This window comes from Eleutherodactylus coqui, chromosome 2, assembly GCF_035609145.1.
Source record: "Eleutherodactylus coqui strain aEleCoq1 chromosome 2, aEleCoq1.hap1, whole genome shotgun sequence".
Lineage (NCBI taxonomy): Eukaryota > Metazoa > Chordata > Amphibia > Anura > Eleutherodactylidae > Eleutherodactylus > Eleutherodactylus coqui.
In genome coordinates, this window is record NC_089838.1 from 192,070,264 (window position 1) to 192,091,651 (window position 21,388).

The window sequence follows — 21,388 nt, forward strand, 5'->3', positions numbered from 1 at the left end:
TCACACAAACATTGTTGGACCTTGTACGAATGGAAATATTTCTTGTCTTCCTTATGTTGCAATCAAATCCTTGTCTTGATCTGATCTAAAGACGTACAGGAGAATAAATCTCCAGACTAGTATTTGAAGATGACAAGGAGAAACGGAGTGTGGGCTGCAACTGTATGTGCATACGCCTGTTTTTTTTCAACTGGTGGGATCTTGATCTTGCCTGTTTGAAATGGGCAGCATGACATAAAAGTAGACCACACTGAGGTTAATCTGAAAACGTATACTTTTTTTCACTCCGCCCCCCCCCCCCCCATATTGCATTGTTAGTAACTTGTTACAGGTCTGTAAAATGTTATTTGATGGAATCCGTAGTGTTAACAATCCATTTTATTGGTTGCTCATGCCTAACTGTTCCTTTTTCCTGGGACTGTTATGGCAGGCCTGTAATCCAGCAAGGCTCTAAAGGTTAGAGCCTCACAAGTGTGATCTGTGGCTCCAGGTTCTGTGATGATGGAACAAACGGTTTCTGTAAAACAAAAGAAAATGTACATTGTTTCTTCTAGTAAATTGAATACCTGACATTGTCCCTAAAAATGTGGAGCAGCTATTCAATGGCAATTCTAGCCTTATTAGCACACATGAGTATCCCTAAACTGTATAGGAAGAGCTAGCTGCGGGGAATCTTATTAGGCCATGCTTCTAAAAAGACCACAAGTATCAAAATCAGAAAATTAAGTCCTTCTCTGCATGAAAGTAAAGTTGAGCTAAAATACTCTATTGTGGAAGAGCAGTAATAACTTTATTAATCTGCTTGGACTAACCCTCTCAATACTATTCATACATGTGTGTACACCTACATAGTGTAGTAGTTATTGTATATAGTGTCACTATTAGGACATTATTTCTGTCTGGGGCCTATGACAAACTGGAGCCTGTCCCTTTCACCAAAGTAAACTTTAGAGACCCCAAGTGAGCAAAGACCGCTCCCACTAATCAGTAATGTGACACATCAGAAGAGCTCCCACTTGTTATGCTAGCTTGGCTCTTTTCCTAAAGCAGTGTTTTTGATTCAACTATGCTGGCTGCCTTGCTAGTCCCTGGTACTTTGGTTGTGCTGCACCACAGTTCCTGTTGTGGGGGAGCGGAGGAGCAGTAATAGCTGGGGCTGGTGTTATTGAGGTCTGTCTGTTTAAGGGAGTTGCAATGAGGAGGAGGAAAGAAACTAGTGGAGCATATATGCTTCATGATGGGGCTCAGGTGCGGGCATCTGAGACTACTGTAAATACTTTGCACTGTGAGCCTGCCCACTTTGATCCTGCTGATCGTTTTACTGAGAAATACTGTAATTCGTGAACAGGCTGGTAGAATTTGCTCACACAGTTCCTCTTGTAACCCCAGTAAATGCTCATGAAACATCTACAGCTGCATTTACCTCCTCTCCTGGGACTTTTAATATGTTACCTCACTCTGCTGATAAGGGTAAGCATGGCCCTGTTTTACATGCTTCATCTGCCTCTGCGAATACTATTATGCGGGCCATTTCAACACAAACTAGTGGTGTGAATACGCAAAATAATATACAAAACAGACCTACTGTGTGTGATGTTTTTCTAGCTGTGACTAAGTATAATACTGTCTTGGCCTTCCTATCTGCTCAGGCTGGTAGCCTGAAAGAGGATGTTACTGATGATCAGACAGCAATATTAGAACCTCCTTTGACACTGAATGAGTTAAGGGATGTAGTAGGAACACTTCCTACTAAAAAGATGCCTGGGTTAGGTGGTCTTCCAAATTATTTTTTTAAGCATTACCAGGATAGGCTTCTCCCACATTTATTGGTATTGAAAGCATACTTCCACTATCAATGAGAGATGCTATAATTGTTTTAATTCCTAAATTGGGAAACGATTATTTTCTTCCTTACTCTTATCATCCAATATCTCTGACCACTGATGTTAAAATCTTGACAAAGGCACTTGCAAATAGATTACTCTTAGTATTGACTCATTTAATACATGAGGATTAGTTTGGCTTTATGCCAAGTCAACTGCCTATTAATTTAAGGAGGTTATATCTGAATCTTAAGGCGATCATTGAGTTTGTAGGAACAGGGCTATTTTTTACTCAACGCCGCCAAAGCTTTTGACAGTGTCAAGTGGAAAAATTTGTGGGCTGCTCTTGATAGGATGGGTTTCAGTGAGAAATTTGTGGTATGGGTTAAATCACTCTATTCAATGTCAAGGGGAAGGGTGACGGTAAATTATAAAATGTCTGGATGGATGGTGCTAGAGAGGGGGCCAAGGAAAGGTTGTCCCCTGTTGCCTTGGCAATTGCCCAATATAGTTGTATTGCAGTATCGAGAAATTGGGGAACGTATCTCATCATATGCAGATCCTCTATTGTTGTATACAGGTGAAGTGAGTAGATGAATGAGCCATATTATGTCCATTTTTAATATATTTGGTAGAATGTTGGGTCTCCCTATTAAATGAGGAAAATCTGTAATTCTTCAATTACAAATTGATTAATGCTATTATTTTTTTATAGGGTGCAATACTGGACATTAGAGGGATAGCCACCGAGAAGTGGGGTTGTCCTTCTTAGGGTGGTAACATCCTCAAAAAGAATAGCACAGACAATAAATGGGAGAAGTTTAAAATTTATCCTAATTACCTCATGTGAGCAGTTCATACCCTTTAAAAACAAAAGAACTACAAGTAGAAGGAAACCAATGTGCCTCAACAAGACTGTAAAGGGGGCAATAGATTAAAAAAAATAAAGCGTTTAAACTACTAAAACAAGAGGGCCGTGTAGAAGCGCTAAAATCATACTGGGAAAAAAAACAAAATATGTAAAGAAAAGATCACAATGGCTAAGGAGGAGGTAGAAAAGCTGATCACCAAACTGAGCAAAAATAACCCTAAACTATTCTTCTATTATACAAACAGTAAAAGGATTTGCACTGAGAGAAATCATAGAAAACGATGGGAGGAAGGCAAATCTATTAAATAGTTTATTTACAAGTGTATTCACGAATGAAAAAGAAATGTCACACAAGATGCAGGGGAATAAAACAACCCCCCCCCCCCTAAATATTGCATGCCTAACACAGGAGGAAGTGCAAGCTGGTTAAAGGAGATTAAAATTGATAAATCGCCGGGCCCAAAAAGAATATACCCAAGGGATCTAAGGGAACTAAATGATGTGATAGCTAAACCGCTATTTCTTATATTTATGGACACTATCAAGATCTGGGTTGTACCACTGGATTGGCGCATCGCCAATGTAGTTCCAATATACAAAAAGGTGTCCAAAAGAGAGCCTAGTAACTACAGGCCGATAAGTCTCGCTTCAATAATTGGAAAAATATTCCAGGGGTTTCTGAGAGACGCCATCCTAGAATACCTCAAGGAGAACAATGGAATAACTCCTCACCAGCATGGGTTCATGAAGGGTCGATCATGTCAGACCAATCTGATCAGCTTCGATGATGAAGTAAATTCTAGGCTCGACCTGGGAGAGTCTATTGATTTTGTATATCTGGAATACTCTAAAGCATTCGACATTATTCTTCCACTATATAAGGCACTTGTTAGGCCTCACATGGCATATTGTGTACAGTTCTGGACACTGGTGCTCAGGAAAGATGTTGCAGTGCTGGAGGGGGTTCAAAGAAGAGCAACTAAATTAATAAATGAAATAAGAGGACTAGAATACCCAGAGAGGCTATCAAAATTGGGATTATTCACCCTGGAAAAAAGATGGCTAAGGGGTGATCAAATAACTATGTATAAATACATTAGGGAACAATACAAGGATCTCTTCCATCATGTTTATAGCCTGGACTGCGACTGTAACAAGACTCTCTGCCTGAGGACGTGGTGATGGCAAAATCCATAGAGGAGTTTAAGACGGGACTAGATGTCTTTCTAGAGCGCTATGATATTACAGGATATAGACCTAGGTGACCAGCGGGTTGTTGATCCGGGTTTTACAGTCAGATAGGAACTATCAAAGGTTGATCCGGGGATTATTCTGACTGCCGCTATTGAGTCGGGAAGGAATTTGTCCCCTGAATGAGCTAATTGGCTTCTGCCTCATTGGGTTTTTTTTGCCTTCCTCTGGATCAACAACAGGAGGGGGTTGAAACAGGGTAAACTAGATGGACATTGACTTCATTCAGCCTAACATGGTGTGTTACTCCGCTGTTAGGTTGTAAGCAATCGGATCAGTGCAAGGATAGATGCATTAGAGTTTGAGTTTCCTGCTTTTACATTTATGATCTGACTCTACCACTACAAATACTATCTGGAGGATTGACTCTTCAAGCTGTAAGACCCCCTAATGATGTGATGGGCGATTTTTGTACATATTTACGAATGCATTTAATGGGACAATGTTGACTGACCGATTTTATATAAGTTTGCTGAATATTTTTTTGAGTTTGTCAAATAAATTTTAGCTCTCTATTACATAGACGTCTCAAAACAGACATGTAGTATAGAAATGTGGATGGTTTTTGCAGCATTTGCAGTTTATAATAAAGTATGTAAAACTTGCAGTGATGGCAAGAGGGAGAAAAAAAGGAAACATTTTATGATGTCTATAAAAAAGGGATTATGGCACTACCTAGTGGCCTCTTTTGGTCAAAGCTCTTTTCTCCTATGTTTTAAGCATATGATTTAACGTTTTCCAAGAGATAATCAATAGTCAACTTTATAGCATATAAATGCTTACATCTGCCATTAATTTGTAAAAGAATATATGCAGTTTTGCACTCTTAGCATTTGCCTCATAGAAATCTATAGGAAAGTCTCACCCCTTTCGCTATTGAAAAATATCCTTCTGATTTAAAAACGAAGATCATTCAATTCGTATTTTGAACGCAATATCTTAAATTCAGTACTGGCTAGGAAGATTTGCTCTTCTATCTTCAGTACTTACTATGCAAGACGGCCTGGACATGTTAAAGGCTAAAATACGTATGCCTTCTGTGAGATCTCAGCACGAGGCACACTACAGCCTGAGTGTTAACTTAGTCCTGAGTTGAAGGCTCGCAGACTTGTTTTGGCCTTCAGTTTAGAATTATTACTTTTGATTTATTTAGGACAGGTTTCCTCTAAATAAATGAATACCAGTTTTACTGATTTTCACACTTACTTTGTGCATTGTTATTTATCCTGGGCGGTTGAATGCATCTAGTTGAATTGTAGGTATCGTTCAAGACTTGACTTTTTCTTTCCCCGAAATGTTTAGAAAATTCACCCTTAAGTTTCTTATATGTATCTTCAGTAACAAATCTAGAAAAACAGAGACATAATAGAATATTAACATTTTCTTTCAATTTAAGGACTTTCCTATCTTGGGAATACATCCCTTATTCACAGAATAGAGGATAACTTGCCGATTCATGGGGGTCTGACCACTGGCACCCTGGAGAAATCGCCCATGGTGTGCCCTGAAATTTTGACAGTCGTGTCCACACATACACCCCACCACTGCATTGACTTCAATTGGACTATCAGAGAAAGCAGAGATCAAGCGCTAAGCAATCTCCGGAGGTCCCATTGAAATTAAATAATAATAATCTCTATTTATATAGCGACAACATATTCCGCAGCGCTTACAAAAACAGGAAGATACAGAAAGACAAAGGTGTGAAAATCACGTCTGCAAAATGTAACGAAACAAAACCATGGTTTCATTTTCACTAGTGTGATTCTCACACAATATTACTATGCGCGAGAAAAGATAGCCAAAGAAACTGGCAGAGATTACAGCAAAAGTCAACTCCAGCTCCTAGAGTAGGTAGAGTAGGTGCTGCCAGATGAAACAAATACACGAAGACGCCTGCGCTTCTTAGTACATTTGTGGCTTGCAGCCAAGCACAGGAATTAGTAAGGCCAGCATGTAAAACACCAGTCTAAGTACATAAACCCCATAGTTTAAACAAAAAAAGACCAGAAAAAGAGGATGAAATGAAAAAATAATAAATTATGCTTGCACTTTTACAGGTGCTTTTTGTTCATGCACTACAACACAAGAAACACCAAAACACTAGATCCACAGCACCAAAAACTGCATGACTTGTAGTCCATTTCATATTTTATTATTGACATCTAGCAAATATCTGGAAGAAGTGTTACAAAAACATATGCCGAAAAAAACTCAAGAAATGTAAACGCAACATTTTTGCAAAAAAGATTGCTGACACCAGCCCTAGCCTGGCTTCACACGAGCGTAAGTCCCCCTGTCCACGACCGTGTATTCGCCGGCGGTAAATCGGTGGCGAATCACGCAGGCTGAAGCTTTCCATAGCGTTGCTATGGAAAGCACCGGCCCCGTGTCCACGAGCAGAGAATCATGCATGCTGCGAATTGCCCCAATTCTCCGTGGTCAGCCTATCTATTAGATTAGGCTGACCGGCGGAGATTCGTATGCGGCTGCTGCTCCCCGGTGGCGGCTCCTGCAGCGGAGATCTGCCGCGGGACTTCGCAACGCCCGTGGACAACCAGCCTAAATGTATTTATGCACGTCTGAGCGTTGCGTTTTTACAGAATGAACAATACTGTTTTACGCATGCATCGGCATACTTTACAGAACTTTTTGTGTCCGTAAGGCAAGCCCATTTGCTTGCGGCAAACAAAGAAGCACCGATTCAAATAATTAGTCCTAATGATTTCCAGGTGTGTTCTTTTTCCAGTAGAATTACGCAGTGTTTTACGCATCTCCTTGCATATTGAATGTGGATGTGTTCAACTCCTATTGACTTATATGGAGACCTTTGGTGCACAAATACGCAAAAAAATAGAGCATGCTATATGTGAGTGCACAATATGGAAATGTGAACGAACCCATTGAAATCAATGGGTTTTATACTTTGCATATTGTGTGCGCAAATCTGCCCGTGTGAAGTCGGCCTTAGACTTTAATACATATTCCAACCTGTAGCTCTTCCTCTTAGCTTCTGTTCCTTGCTCAGTCAGTGCATCATCTTCTTTACTACACGTGTACTTCAAAGAATGTAGCAGAAAATGCTTCTGTAGATAGTTAAAAAAGGAATATAAACTTACCATTAAAATGCTTAATAAACAGGATCGCTTCTACAAAACATTATGCCACCAGATGTGATGTAAAGCATACCCCCCCTCCCCCAACACACACACACTTCCCAAATAATATAGCTGTGCTGAGCATTTGCTTTGGTGTACAATGGCCATTTGCTTCTTCCCTCTCTATTTATTACACCAATCCCACATTTTTCTTCTTTTTTCACTTTTCTCTTATTATTCCTAATCCTGGTTCTATGACATTGAGTAGAGTGCACTTGCTTTCTTAGGCTCTTTCTGTAACACAATGCAATTTGTTTGGCTTTACTAATGAAGATTGAAATGTGGTCCATAACTCCAACCTTTCTAACTTTCAATGTATCATCCTACTTTTGTCTGTTTACATTGTAATTTATCGGCTAATTACGAAAACTTCAACAGAAATAAATTCCAGTAGAAATAGGCAGTGAACAACATAGTCATAGCTTACTTCACAGCTGTTAACGTGTATACATTTAGAATATGAGAACACTGTTAGTGTATAGTAGGCCTTTCGAATCCTGTTAGATAGTGACAGTAAACTTCAGTGAAGCCCAATCAGAGGAGGTTTATTCACCCAGCCTGATATTGACTTGTTCCAGCACAGTGGATATCTATAGGCATAGTAGACTATGCAACTGTAGTTGAACCTAAAACTGATGACCTCAACCACTTATTACCAAAGCCTCTGAACTGATGTAGAAAGTGCAATAGTGTAGATATTGTAAAGTAATAGAATGCTTACATATCTGATCAATAACCAAGTGTTCACGTCCAGTACAGGACCAAAAGGAAGAAAATTGGTCCTTGTGTGCCTAGTGTACAGTATGTGGTTACCTTGTCATGTTAACCCCCAAAAAGCTATCTGCTAACTGGATTATCACAAGGAGAAGCAGTACCTTCCAAGAGGCAGTAAAGAAGCAGAGATGAGCTTGATTTTAGAGCTAGTGTGTACCTCGGCTTGGATGACTTCTTTGCACAAGTACTGCATAGGTGACTCATTATTTTGCTGTTCATTAAAGTCAGGCAAAGGGTTGTTTCTCATGATAAGTATAGCTTTGTCCTGATTTATCTTAGATGTTCTGTACATTATCCCCAGGGTCCTTCTGAAAGTTCGAATCTGATCCACAAGTTTTGAAGATGGTATCTTTGCAAACAATGAGCTCTAAGGAAAATAAAGACAATTCTTTATTAAGGAGTGAATGGAAAATTTAATTAGACATGCATGAGACAGTAAAGGCCCATTTACATGCAAAAATATTCTTTCAAAGGATTGAAAGTTTTAGTGATCTTTTTGCATAAAGTGTTAATGGCCACAGATGGTCATTGACACTTTATCATCTTCATTTGCATGTAAAAGGGCCTCCACTATAACTGTTTGCGGGTGCCAGTGGAATACAATGTTAACTGCCGGCTCCCCTCGGAGATAACAGCTGCAGTCTACTGACAGATAAAGGTGTTTGCTGCATCTCCAGTAGCCGAACAATGGATTTTAAGTTCACCTTAAAATCATCATTCAAACAAAAACTGCCTGATGCCCGTGTTTACTTCTAACGATTATCTCTCAAATTCGATCATTTAAATGAAATTTGAGTAATAATCGTTACTTGTAAATGGGTTTAAATAAGACGCTTGCCTAATGTCTAGCTTTCCTAAACATTTTTCATGGTAGTCTAGAGCTTTCTACCTTTTCACAATTCACTAGAGCAGAAGACATATTCAATTTAATTTTTTAACAATTAGAAGTTGATGTAGGCAGCAGTTGCGGTGCAAGTATAAATGGTCTTTATTCCTACCAAAGTAAACTTTGGGAGGAATAAAGACCATTTATACTTGCACCGCAACTGCTGCCTACATCAACTTCTTTTGTGCGATGACTTCTGGTGGTGTAACCTGGATCTAAACCACAGTGGGCGCTGCAGACAACCTGTTCAACCCGACGTGGATGCTTTTTTTGCTGCTGACTCCTTTGTTGTTTCTATATTTTTTAACAATTATGCAGTGAAAGTATTTGATAAATGTCTCTTCTAGAATCTTGGAAAATTAAAGGGGTTGTACCAAGATTGCAAGTTATCCTCTATCCATAGAACAGGCAATAACTTGCTGATGGGTGGGTGGTACACTGCTGAGATCGCCACTGATTTTGAGATTGAGGATCTCGTGGCCCTCGTCCTCATCCCTGTTGGGTTACTACACCCCCATATCCCCCCAGTGAGGAGACTGAATGAAGTGCTGGTTGCTTACACAATTATTTAACAAAAACTAGGCCAAAATGTAGAAGTAGTCTGAGAAAAATTAAGTACACCCCCTGAAAATGCTCGTAGAACCAACTTTAGCAGCAATAACTTGAAGTAATTCTTTTCTATATGACTTTATCAGTGTCTCAAAATGTTTTGGAGAAAAAATTTGGCCCATTACTTTTCGATGAGGAAATGTGCGGAAACACGAATTTCTGCACTGGCATTCCGCACAAGGATTTTGTCTATTAACAGTAAATTCTGTAGCTTTTTACCTTTTTTTTGCATGGATCTGCAGATTTTGACGCTGTTTGTGAAGTGGGATTTGCTGTACCCTTAGAGTGTACTTACTTTTTCACAGACTGCTTGTGCATTTTGTTAAATAAATGACATTGTATAATTTGTCATGTGTTGTTGTTAATCTGAAGTCGTATTTACCTAATTTAAATCCTTCTAAGGACCAGATGTTTTTTATATTTTGTCCTAAAGCGTAAAACCATTAAATTCAAAAAGCGTGTATTTGGTTTTTATCATCACTGTATTTCAAGGCAGTTGTTTATTGAAATGTCATAAGTATCCAAATGTATGAACATATGTTTTTACCGTATTTATGAACATATGTCTTATAATGAAAAACTTCCCCTTCACTTTAAATAAAAATTGCAAAGCTAATTGTACAGTCTAGATTGGTTGAAGAATAAAACAGCGCTTCTGTATTAACCACTGAGTGAGATGACAAATCAAACCAAATTACCTTTAGTGTTTCTTGTAAAGTGGTTATTTCTTGCAGTTTTGCTTCAGAGTGCTCTCGAAGAAGTCTCCAGTAATCTTTTGCACTTTGACCTTGAAATATGAAATATGATATTGTTTTGATAATTCTGTGCTTGAATAGAATAGTGATTTTCTGCCAGGCGTGCATGCTTTCAACTGGAAACGGCACCGAACTGCAGGCCAGTCTCACAATAGACTACATTTATACAAGAGTCATATGGGGCCATTTTTCATTATATATTTTAACCAAAAACAGTTACTAATCCAATCAAAAGGCATCCCTCCCAGGCCTGTCTTTTCAGACTGCTTAGGTTACATTGACAATAGCGTCTTTTCGACTGATCTAGTTTTACTAAAAAGAAGAATCAGTGAAATTGAAAGCATTCCTTCCATTTTTGGCAGATTCATAAAACGGATCCTTCAAAACATGGATAGAAACTTTCCATTTCACAGCATCTGTTTTGTTGTGCAGCCTAGAGATAAACATGTACAACAGTGGATGTTGCCCTCTTGCACCACGGGAGGTTTTTGTGAACAAAAAGAAGAAACACAAAGAGGACATGCAAATTCCATATAGATGTTTTCTTTGATCAGATTTCAACCTAGGACTCCAGCACTGCAAGGCAACAGTGCTAACAATTGATACATCGTGTTTATTCTTTCTTTTCTGGAGGAGCGGAAGGAGGAGAACAATAAGAGGAAACACAAAGGGAACATACAAACTGCATGTAGATGTTGTCCCTAATCAGATTTGAACCTAGGACCGTGGCACTGCAAGGCTACAGTGCTAATGACTGAATCGCCACGCTTCTTCTTCCTTCTTCCTCTTGCTTCTTCTTCACCCTCTTCCAGAGGAGGAGGTGGAGAAGAAGAAAGTGAATAAGAAGGACAATTAAGATTTCTTCTCCAGAGTATGTAGAAGTAGGAAGAAGAAGCCTTGCAGCACTTGGGTTCTAGATTCAAATCTGATCAAGGGCAACATCTGTATGGAGTTTCTATGTTCTCTTTATATCTCTTCTTTTTTTTGCTCTTCTCCATGGACGCTATATTTCTTCAATATGGAAGAAAAAAGAACAAGCATGGTGGCTCAGTTGTTAGTACTGTTATCTTACAGTGCAAGAGTTCTAGGCTCGAATATGATTAAGGCCAACATCTGTTTGCTGTTTTTCAAAGTCCATGCAGATGTTGTCCATGGTGAGAATTGAATGTAGGACCCCAGCACTGCAAGGCAACAGTGCTAACCAGTAAGCCACATTCATTGAAGGACCACCTCATCTTCTTTTTTTCTTGTTTTCGGTTGCATCCATCTCCTGTTATGTTGACTACAATGCAATAATCAGTGTTTCTCAACTCCAGTCCTCAGGGACCCCCAACAGGTCATGTTTTCAGGATTGCCTATAGTAAGAACATCTGTGGCAATGTCTGAGGTACTGACGATAATTATATCACCTGTGCAATACTGAGGAAATCCTGGAAACATGACCTGTTGGCGGTCCCTGAGGACTGGAGTTGAGAAACACTGCAATAAATAACAGATCCGTCTGTATTCCATTTTTGTAACTGTCTGCGCTTTGGTTCCAGTTTAAAAAACAGAACGGAGATAGAAAATACAAAAACAGAGCGAAAAATTTCTATGGGCTGCAAAACTGAAATCTTTTTTTAACAGAAATAAAAACACCAGTGTGAAAAGGCCTTAGGCTGGCTCCACACGGGCAATCACTATTTTGGCGCGAGAAAATCGTGGTAAAATCGCCTCTTTATTCACTGTCATTTGTGATCGTCAGTGGTGCTTTTTTTTGGAGAATAATCTCGCATCGATAGCTGCCACCCATGATAAAATTGCACTACAAATAGCGCAATTTTTTTATTGCATAAGTCAATGGAACTGTGTAATACCAAAATCACATTGCAACACGCGTTCTGTAGCGTTGCGATGCAATAAAAAGAAGCCTCCATAGAAATACATGGGATATAAAAAATAGCACATCGCGAAAAGATAGAGCAAGTCACAATTTTTATCCACTCAACATAAAACATCACAGATGGGAATGAAACCATTGTAAATCATTGGTTTTGTATTCTGCTTTTTTACTAACTATCGCAACGGACAAAAAGCGCACGATTTTCTCGCCCGTGTGGAGCCAACCTTACCTTGTTCCATTTTTCCCCAGAAGCAGTTTTTTGTTTTTGTTTTTCAAAATTGATGTAAATTAAGCAGAGATAACAGTTCTTACCTGTCTTCTCAAGAAGCAAAGGTTGTACAACATTCACTGTCACTTCACATGAAGGATCAAGGAATTGTTGGGACAATTGTTCACCAAGGAACCTGGAAAGAATCAGATTACTATAGAGCACATACAACTTTAGGCCTTAGTCACACGGGCGTTTTTTGCCGCGATTTGCGGATCGCATGACGGATGCGCATCCGCAAATCGCGTGACCAGGCCGAAAAATCGCCCGAAAAAACTGCTCCTAGCCGCGTTTCAATAGAAACGGGCCGGAGCTGTAAAGCGCATTGAATTCAATGGAGCCGGCAATACAGCCGGCTCCATTGAAAGCAATGCGCTGCGGGCGATCTCACGATGAAGTTTCGGGAAGGGCTTAAATATATAAGCCCTTCCCTGCAATTCATCCAGAAATGTGTAAAAATAAAAAAAATATATATACTCACCTGGTCCCGGCAGCCGGAGTTCAGCCGCGGCCGGCGGCAGTTCTCCTGAACTGCTCTCTGTAGTATTCAGCAGCCGGGGATTTAAAATTGGCTCGGCGCTGAGCCAATCAGAGACAGCTCTCACTCAGACCCATTCATGAATTCATGAATGGGTGAGTGAGTGCTGCCTCTGATTGGCTCAGCACCGAGCCAATCAGGGGCAGCTCTCAGCTATCATTCATGAATTCATGAATGGGTGTGAGTGAGAGCTGCCTCTGATTGGTAAGGCTGTGACAAATCAGAGGCAGCTAATTCAGCAGGTGGGGATTTTAAATCCCCGGCTGCTGAATACTACAGAGAGCAGTTCAGGAGAACGGCCGCGGCTGAACTCCGGCTGCCGGGACCAAGTGAGTGTGATATATATGTATATATATAATTTTTATTTTTTACACATTTCGGGATGAATTGCAGGGAAGGGCTTATATATTTAAGCCCTTCCCGAAAATTCACCGTGCGCTCGCCGGCAGCCCATTGCTTTCAATGGAGCCGTCTGTATTGCCGGCTCCATTGAATTCAATGGGCAAACATCGTTCTTCTCTGCCACAGCTGTTACAGCTGTGGCAGAAAAGAATGATTTGTCTTCTATATGTTCTCAATGGGGTCGGCGCTGCTGCCGCCGGCCCCATTGAGCGCATATAGAGAAGAGAACAGGAATCGCAGATAGGTGCGATCTGCGATTTCTGTTCTATAATTTATCGGACGAGTGCATAAAAAGCGCTCATGTGTCCGATACCATTGCAAAGCAATGGTTTTATAAAATCGCCGGACGCATGCGCATATCGTGCGAAAAAACGCCCATCTGACTAAGCCCTTAGAGGGAATGTTTTAGAGATCTGTTTTTAGTTTCATTATCATATGTTTCTCTGGAGAATTGTAATTTATCCATTTGTTTTTTTTTTCTAATGTTGTGGCTATTTATTTATAAAAGCTGTCGCTGGAGCATCATCTTGATACATGTTCTTCCTGTAATGTCTGTGCATTGTTCATGAACAGCTGATCACCGGGGTGCACAGCTGCAGATCCCTGCCAATCAATAGTTCAAAACTGGACAGGCCCTTTAACTTGACTTCCTTATAAAGATAATGAAAGGGCTCTGCTCATTCTCTCCCATTCTATACAGTGGATCTGACAAGTGAGCCTGGAAAAATAGGAAGTGTTAGCCTATTGTTTCTGTTCAGGCAGTGAAAAACTGGTATACTTCACTTTTTTATATGTGGAATAGCATAGCCAGCAGCGAGTCTGGACACCAGCAAGCCAGAACAAATTGAAAGCACCTTGAGCAGACCAGAAGGCCCTCAATTGTTAGGCACCCTCCACAGAGGAGGAATTCCTGATATACCCATGGTTCAAATATGATTGGAAGGGGTAGACTAATTTAAAGTGCACTAGTCCCTTAAGAGTGGCCCTCTGTGGCCCTCTCACCTGGACTGTACTGTGCACGCCCTCTAAGCCGCTGTAACATAGGATGCAGATGCCAGAGACAGTTGTTTAGTATCAATAGAAGGGTGCTCCAGGAAGGGTGCATCAGCGCCCGCGGTCATGCAGTGTAACACCCCATAAAAACCAGCCTTGTATACAGTGCAAGTATAAACTCTAAAATGTACAGATTGTGTATGAAAATGTTTGCTAGTTTTGTTGCCGGTCTGCTACATAATCTATATATATAAAATTGAATGTATGCGTGTGTGTGTGTGTCTGTCTGTCTGTGTGCGTGTCTGTTTGTCCTTTATGCGCTACTACACCATTCATCCGATCGCCATGAAACTTTGGGAAGTTGTTGAGTGCACTCCTGGGAAGATTATAGGCATAGTACATTTATGCTACGATAAATGGCGCGTGTGCGTGCGTCGTCGACAGTTACGACCCCCCCACATAGATCGTTCTATTTCCATCATTGCCACTAATTCTCTCACTTCCCAATGTTGTAGAAACATGAAATTTGGCACGAGCATTGATTATGTCATAAATAGGAAAAGGTAATGGGTCCCAACTCGATTATTCAATTCTAAGCGCCAAAGAATTAGCGTCCAAATTTTACGTACCGAATCTAATTTTCTCGCTTCCCAATGTCATAGAAACTTGAAATTTGGCACAAGCATTGATTATGTCATAAATAGGAAAAGCTAATGGGTCCCAACTCGATTATTCAATTGTAAGTGCCAAAGAATTAGCGTCCAAATTTTACGTACAGAATCTAATTTTCTCACTTCCCAATGTCATAGAAACTTGAAATTTGGCACAAGCATTGATTATGTCATAAATAGGAAAAGTTAATGGGTCCCAACTCGATTATTCAATTCTATGCGCAAAAGAATTAGCGTCCAAATTTTACGTACGGAATGTAATTTTCTCACTTTCCGGTGTCATAGAAACGTGAAATTTGGCACGAGCATTGATTATGTCATAAATAGGAAAAGCTAATGGGTCCCAACTCGATTATTCAATTCTATGCACCAAAGAATTAGCGTCCAAATTTTACATACGGAATGTAATTTTCTCACATAGAAACTTGAAATTTGGCACGGGCATTGAATATGTCATAAATAGGAAACGCTAATGGGTCCCAACTCGATTATTCAATTCTAGGCGCAAAAGAATTGGCGTCCACATTTTACGTACGGAATCTAATTTTCTCGCTTCCCAATGTCATAGAAACTTGAAATACGGCAAGAGCATTGATTATGTTATAAATAGGAAAAGTTAATGGGTCCCAACTCGATTATTCAATTCTAAGCGCCAAAGAATTAGCGTCCAAATTTTACGCTAATAGAAACGTGAAATTTGGCACAAGCATTGATTATGTCATAAATAGGAAAAGCTAATGGGTCCCAACTCGATTATTCAATTCTATGCACAAAAGAATGAGCGTCCAAATTTTACGTACGGAATGTAATTTTCTCACTTTCCGGTGTCATAGAAACGTGAAATTTGGCACGAGCATTGATTATGTCATAAATAGGAAAAGTTAATGGGAAGTTATTGAGTACACTCCTGGGAAGATTACTGGCATAGTACAACTATCCATCGTCGACAGTTATGCCCCCCCAGACAAAGATGGTTTGATTTCCATCTCAAGCACAAAAGCAAAAGGCATTACGAGTAACGGGATGCGTGTTCAACTACAAAATAATGCATCCGCCGAACGTTTCGCAAGACAATTGCTGGATATTGAGAATGCTGAGGTAAAATAAAGGCTGCGCTGTGATTGGTTGCTATATATTATACCGCTGAGGTAAAATCAATGCTTCACTGTGATTCGTTGCTATTTTTTATATTGCTGAGGCAGAATAAAAGTTGCGCTGCGATTGGTTGTTATTTCTCTTACTGCTGACGTAACATGAAAGCTGTGCTGTGATTGGTTGTTATATATTATACCGCTGGGGTAACATGAAAGCTGCACTGTGATTGGTTGCTATATTTTATACTGCTGAGGTAACATATAAGCTGTGCTGTGATTGGGTGTTATATATTATAAAGCTGAGGTAACATTAAAGCTGCGCTGTGATTGGTTGTTATATATTATACCACTGAGGTAACCTAAAAAAAACTGCGCTGTGATTGGTTGTTATCTAGATATATAAAAACGAATGTATGTCTGTCTGTCTTCGCAGCAACGCGCGACGGGTAAGCTAGTACAGAATAAAATCGATCTATTACAGAAGGTGACTAAAGATAGCTCACGTAGTTCATAGTCTTATGCATCAAATAATTTTCTCACAATGAAAATAAAATTATTTGATGTTTCTAATAACCTCAAAGTGTGGACCCTGATCTACAAGAGTGACCACTGCTTCCTCTGATATCAACACTACCCATTATAGAAACTGAGTATCCTCATGGCATTTCTATTAGAGGTTGACTACTTTCTGATAGTTGCTTCATTTTATATATCTAGGATGATTAAAAGAGTCCAAAGCTTTAGGAATTTTCTATCTAACACAAGAAAATGAAATAAGATTTGAACAGAAAGAAATCTTGTGCAAGTTTTGTGCGTTGTGAGACAAACAAAAATTAGCTCCGTTCTTTTGAATGGACTTACTTACGTGAATGATTTTTATCCCCTGGCAGCCTGTTCTGTCTTTTGGCATTCCCTTGGAACGCCTCGCCCAATGGGATTTGTAAAAACATCGTATGACACTCATATGCTGTGCAATGTGATTTTTACAATTGAATTCAATGTGAAACACTTGCAATCCTCTGAAGCGCGTGAAACATGCACCGAAGTATCGCAATGTCATAAAAGTAATGCGAGGCCTTTTTAAATTAAAACCATCCCGCACCTGCGTGAAAACCGCATGTTGGCAAGTGTGATATCGAGCTGAGTTTCTCAGCCTGATATTGAGCTTGCCCGTGTGAATCCAGGCTAAGACTGAGAGAGAGGAAGATGTCTGAAGAGAGCAAATAAGGTGTAGCAAGACGTGCACACAGCTGGTTACGGGAGACTTCTCGTAAATATGCCAGCCATCTGAAAGAATGCAATGGATTCAATGCATTTAGATGGCCCAGCGTATTTACGTGGGTAAATAGCTGCGTATATACGCTCATGTGAATAAAGCCTTAGGTTGCTATTACACAAGCTTTAACATCATCTGCTAGCGCTTGCGTTTTCCCAACAATTGTCGGGCTGCACCTGCAAGCAATGGTGCTGCCTGACAATAAGTATTATTATATGAGCATTAATGCTAAAGTAATAGTGCTAATTGCCGAGCTACACTTGTAGGTGCAGCCCAGCAATTGTCAGGAAAACGTGAACTCTAGTGGCTATCACTAGCACTCACATGCCTTACCATGTACAAAAAAAGAGAAGTATGTGTCCATTTTTAAATGGTAATCAAGTCAGACTGGTGTGATTGTCTATGGTGAGCTAGGAAGTCATAAACAGGTAAGGGCTTGTTCCTATACTGTATGTCTTGAATTCAGGCCCAGTTCCTTTTGGCTTTTTCTATGGACATTGGGGGCAAACAGTGCAACCAATTTCATTGTTTTCTATGGGACCAACTGTCCTTTAATTTAAAAGGAAAAAGTGCCTGGCATAAACCCCAGGCATCTATAAAAACTGTCAATCCATACTTTCCTTCAGGTTGGGACCATGAGGCTTTCTTTCTGTCTTGCTGTAGAGGAAGGATGGATACCACATATGGGTTTGTTGCATCCTTTGTCAGGCTTTTATAAAAGAACCAATTTCCCTTACTAATATATATGAACAAGCTCTAATGTAAGCTAATATAGAGTTAATAAAATGCTTGAGATTTTTTATTTAAGTCGTTTTTTTAAATAAAACTTACATTCCAGTATTACTTACTTTTGTAGAAGTAAAACATGGGGTTCTAAATTAGTGTCCCCATCCACTACTTCATCTGTTCTGTCTTGAACTGCACCTTCTGTGTCTTCACTAGATGGGCAAAATGTTTCCAGTTCTTTTTCCACCATGCTAGCAGAAGTGTATGACGAATCCAGCTTTGCCAACATCAAGGTCGAAATTCTAGGCCAGAATGGGTACATACACTTTTTAAAAATGCAGCAACTGCAAATACTGAATCTAATTTAACCTGAGCCTTATGTGGTGCAGAGTCTTAAGGCAGCTGAATGCTGTCCTAAGCTCTTGCTCATGACCTGAAGGTTGCAGGTTCAATCCCTGCATGGTTTATGGTTCAATCCTTGCATGTTCTATTCTTGTGTAAGATTTGTGCGAAAACAGGGCATGCTTCGACTGCTGCGAGAGAAACATCACCCATGTTAAATAGACTCATTGCAAATAATGGGCTACATTTTCATGCGAGTTTTGTGCATCTCAGAACGCACAAAACTTACATAAGAATATCAGCCATGTGAATATGGTTTTAGGCACCCACCAAAGATTAAGGAAAATCAAGATAAACTACATCCTATCTCTCATATCTAAAAGTGTACTGTATGGTTCATAGTTATCAAAGGTTTAGATTAAAATTGGGCAATGTGATGAAGAGTCATAGTACTTGCAGTAATATATGTTTAATGCTATACGTTAAAGGGGTTGTCCCGCGCCGAAATGGGTTTTGTTTTTTTTCAACAGCCCCCCCGTTCGGCGCGAGACAACCCCGATGCAAGGGTTAAACAAGAACACCGGACAGCGCTTACCTGAATCCCCGCGCTCCAGTGACTTCTTACTTACCTGCTGAAGATGGCCGCCGGGATCTTCTCCCTCGGTGGACCGCAGGGCTTCTGTGCGGTCCATTGCTGATTCCAGCCTCCTGATTGGCTGGAATCGGCACGTGACGGGGCGGAGCTACACGGAGCCCCATTGAGAAAAGAAGAAGACCCGGACTGCGCAAGCGCGTCTAATTTGGCGATTAGGCGCTGAAAATTAGACGGCTCCATGGAAACGAGGACGCTAGCAACGGAACAGGTAAGTGAAAAACTTCTGATAACTTCTGTATGGCTCATAATTAATGCACAATGTACATTACAAAGTGCATTAATATGGCCATACAGAAGTGTATAGACCCACTTTGTTTCGCGGGACAACCCCTTTAATGCTGAGCTATATGAAATTGTTGATTTTGTTAAAACCCTAGAAAATGTAAATGTATACAATACCCTAATAACAATATATTTTTTAAGATAGAATCAGAAGTGGAGCCTCTGGGGAGGAGAAGTAGCATTGAAAGCCTTAGGGTATGTTCATAGGGTGTAGATTTGCTGCAGCAAATCTATCTGGATTTTCAATAGCAAATCCGCAGGGAATTCTGCAGGGTCAAATTAGCATTTTGGCACAGTATGCTTTCAGATTTGTTACTGCAGAACATATTAAAAAATACAGTATTTACCTTCTCCATATTCTCCACTCCATACAGAGTCTAACCTGTTCCCCCACAATTCTCTCCTGGTGTCCAGCAATGAGATCTCAAATCATGGACCACTGTAGCCTGACACGTCAATTCCTTTTTTCTACGACATAGATTTTAAAATCCATGCATCGAGAACTCTGTGCCATATTAGCTATCGCATGGATTTACAGTCAGTAGAAAGCAAATATGGATTCAGATATGGATTTCTGCACTGAATGTCGGAATGTGTGCAAGAAATATGGGTCTTAGGCTCACTGCACACAAACATTTTAGTAATATTTTATTACCAAAAAAAATTTCTGTTAAAAATCCAGTATCTTTTTCAGTGATACATGAGTTTCTTACAATCACTTTTGATTGCCATTTTTTTGTTAATACATTTTTAGCATGCATTTTTTTCTCTCATTATTCATGTCTTACAGAAAAGGCTATGCAAAAGAACCATAAAAAAATTGAGAAAACTATAGCTTGCTGTGATTGCAAAAAAAACCCCTCTGACCCAAAAAGTGCACAAGTGAAAAGAAACGTTTGTAGAGCATTTGCTATTTTCCTAGTGACCTTCGCGTAACACCTGGATACACTGGATGGGTGGAAACTGATAGATTGGTGGGGGCCCAACTGCTGGGGCACCCACAGATCCTGAAAATAGGAGCTCCTGTCTCCCCTATTTCACAGTTCAAGCTACAGTCTCCCATTTCTGTAGTGTAGTGGGGAATGGGGCAGATAGTTCCACATGCATAGCAGCACTTCCATTTGTCTCAAAGCTGCAGACAGAGAGCTGAGTTCTGTTATTTTTCTGCCCCAATGAATTGAAAAGAATAAAAGAAAATGTCCCATTTCTGGTATACCCCTTCAAAGTGAATCTGTCATCACTAAAATTCCAGAAATCAAAAGCAAATCTTTAGATACAAAAAAAGATATTATGATGGAACTGTCTATACTTGGAGCTTTAGTACTCTACAAACTAAGTACATACATACATATGGTTACTTAGATTTCAATCTATTTCTCTTCTCACCATAATACTAAAGCACTAGTACATTTTACTATTCTTTTTACATGTTTTATTTGTAATACTTGAGAAGTTAAATTGTACTTACTGTCGGCCTCTGAAACAAACTTGATTGCTGTATTGTGTTAACACATTCAGTAAAATGCATCATAGGGTTGTGCCTGGCTAAAATATACAAAGTGCAATCTTAAAAACATATGTCATTGATGGATAGATGGCAGTGCCTGCCAGGGTTTGCTCAGAGAGTGCCACACATACAAAGAGTTTAGTGTGTTTGCCCGGGTTGTGGTTTATTGAACTGCAGTGTCTGTGAAACAAAATGCATCAACATAGCAACTACAATGAATAGGCTTCCAAAAATCAGATCTGCACTCTTAATAGCCATGTGTTAAGGCTACTTTGTTTTAAGCCACAGATAAATACATTTATCCTTCATTCTGTACAATGCCAGATCTGTTACAGTTTGGTCAATCTTCTGTAAGCCTGCTTTAAAACCTTTTGGACAGAACACATAGGGAATATGATGAAAGCTGGCGGCTGTACTGGTTAAGGTTATGGATGGTTTCCATATCCATCTTTAAAGGTTCAGTTACGTATCTTTCCAGCTGAAGGGACACATTCTATCTGTTCAGGTCTCTACATTGGGGAAAAAAAATCTTCATTAATGTTTTTTTCTAGATCTTATTAAACATATCCAGTACACCTTAAGGCTGGGTTCCCACAGGGCGGAATCCCGCCGGAAATATCGCGGT

The 21,388-nt window shown here is 39.8% G+C and overlaps 1 protein-coding gene across 1 annotated transcript; it reads right to left on the reverse strand.

Moving 5' to 3' along the window:
• Window positions 1-395: 395 nt before the first annotated feature.
• TSGA13 (testis specific 13) lies at window positions 396-18,269 on the reverse strand. The gene is made up of 7 exons (XM_066589319.1): window positions 18,100-18,269; window positions 12,322-12,413; window positions 10,071-10,159; window positions 8,035-8,244; window positions 6,937-7,031; window positions 5,152-5,291; window positions 396-517 (listed from the first exon to the last, which is right to left on the reverse strand). The coding sequence occupies exons 1-7, from the start codon at window positions 18,264-18,266 to the stop codon at window positions 396-398; spliced, it is 915 nt and encodes a 304-aa protein (XP_066445416.1). The 5' UTR covers window positions 18,267-18,269.
• Between the last annotated feature and the right edge of the window lie 3,119 nt (window positions 18,270-21,388).

What these genes read in the sequence shown, in the direction of transcription:
- TSGA13 (XM_066589319.1), bottom strand. Translation starts at nt 18,266, where the DNA reads ATGTTGGCAAAGCTGGATTCGTCATACACTTCTGCTAGCATGGTGGAA. An exon ending in AAGAAGTCATCCAAGCCGAG is followed by an intron (nt 7,032 to 8,034) that starts GTACACACTAGC and finishes AACTATCTACAG; the next exon opens with AAGCATTTTCTGCTACATTC. An exon ending in GATAAATAACAATGCACAAA is followed by an intron (nt 518 to 5,151) that starts GTAAGTGTGAAA and finishes TTTGTTTTACAG; the next exon opens with AAACCGTTTGTTCCATCATC.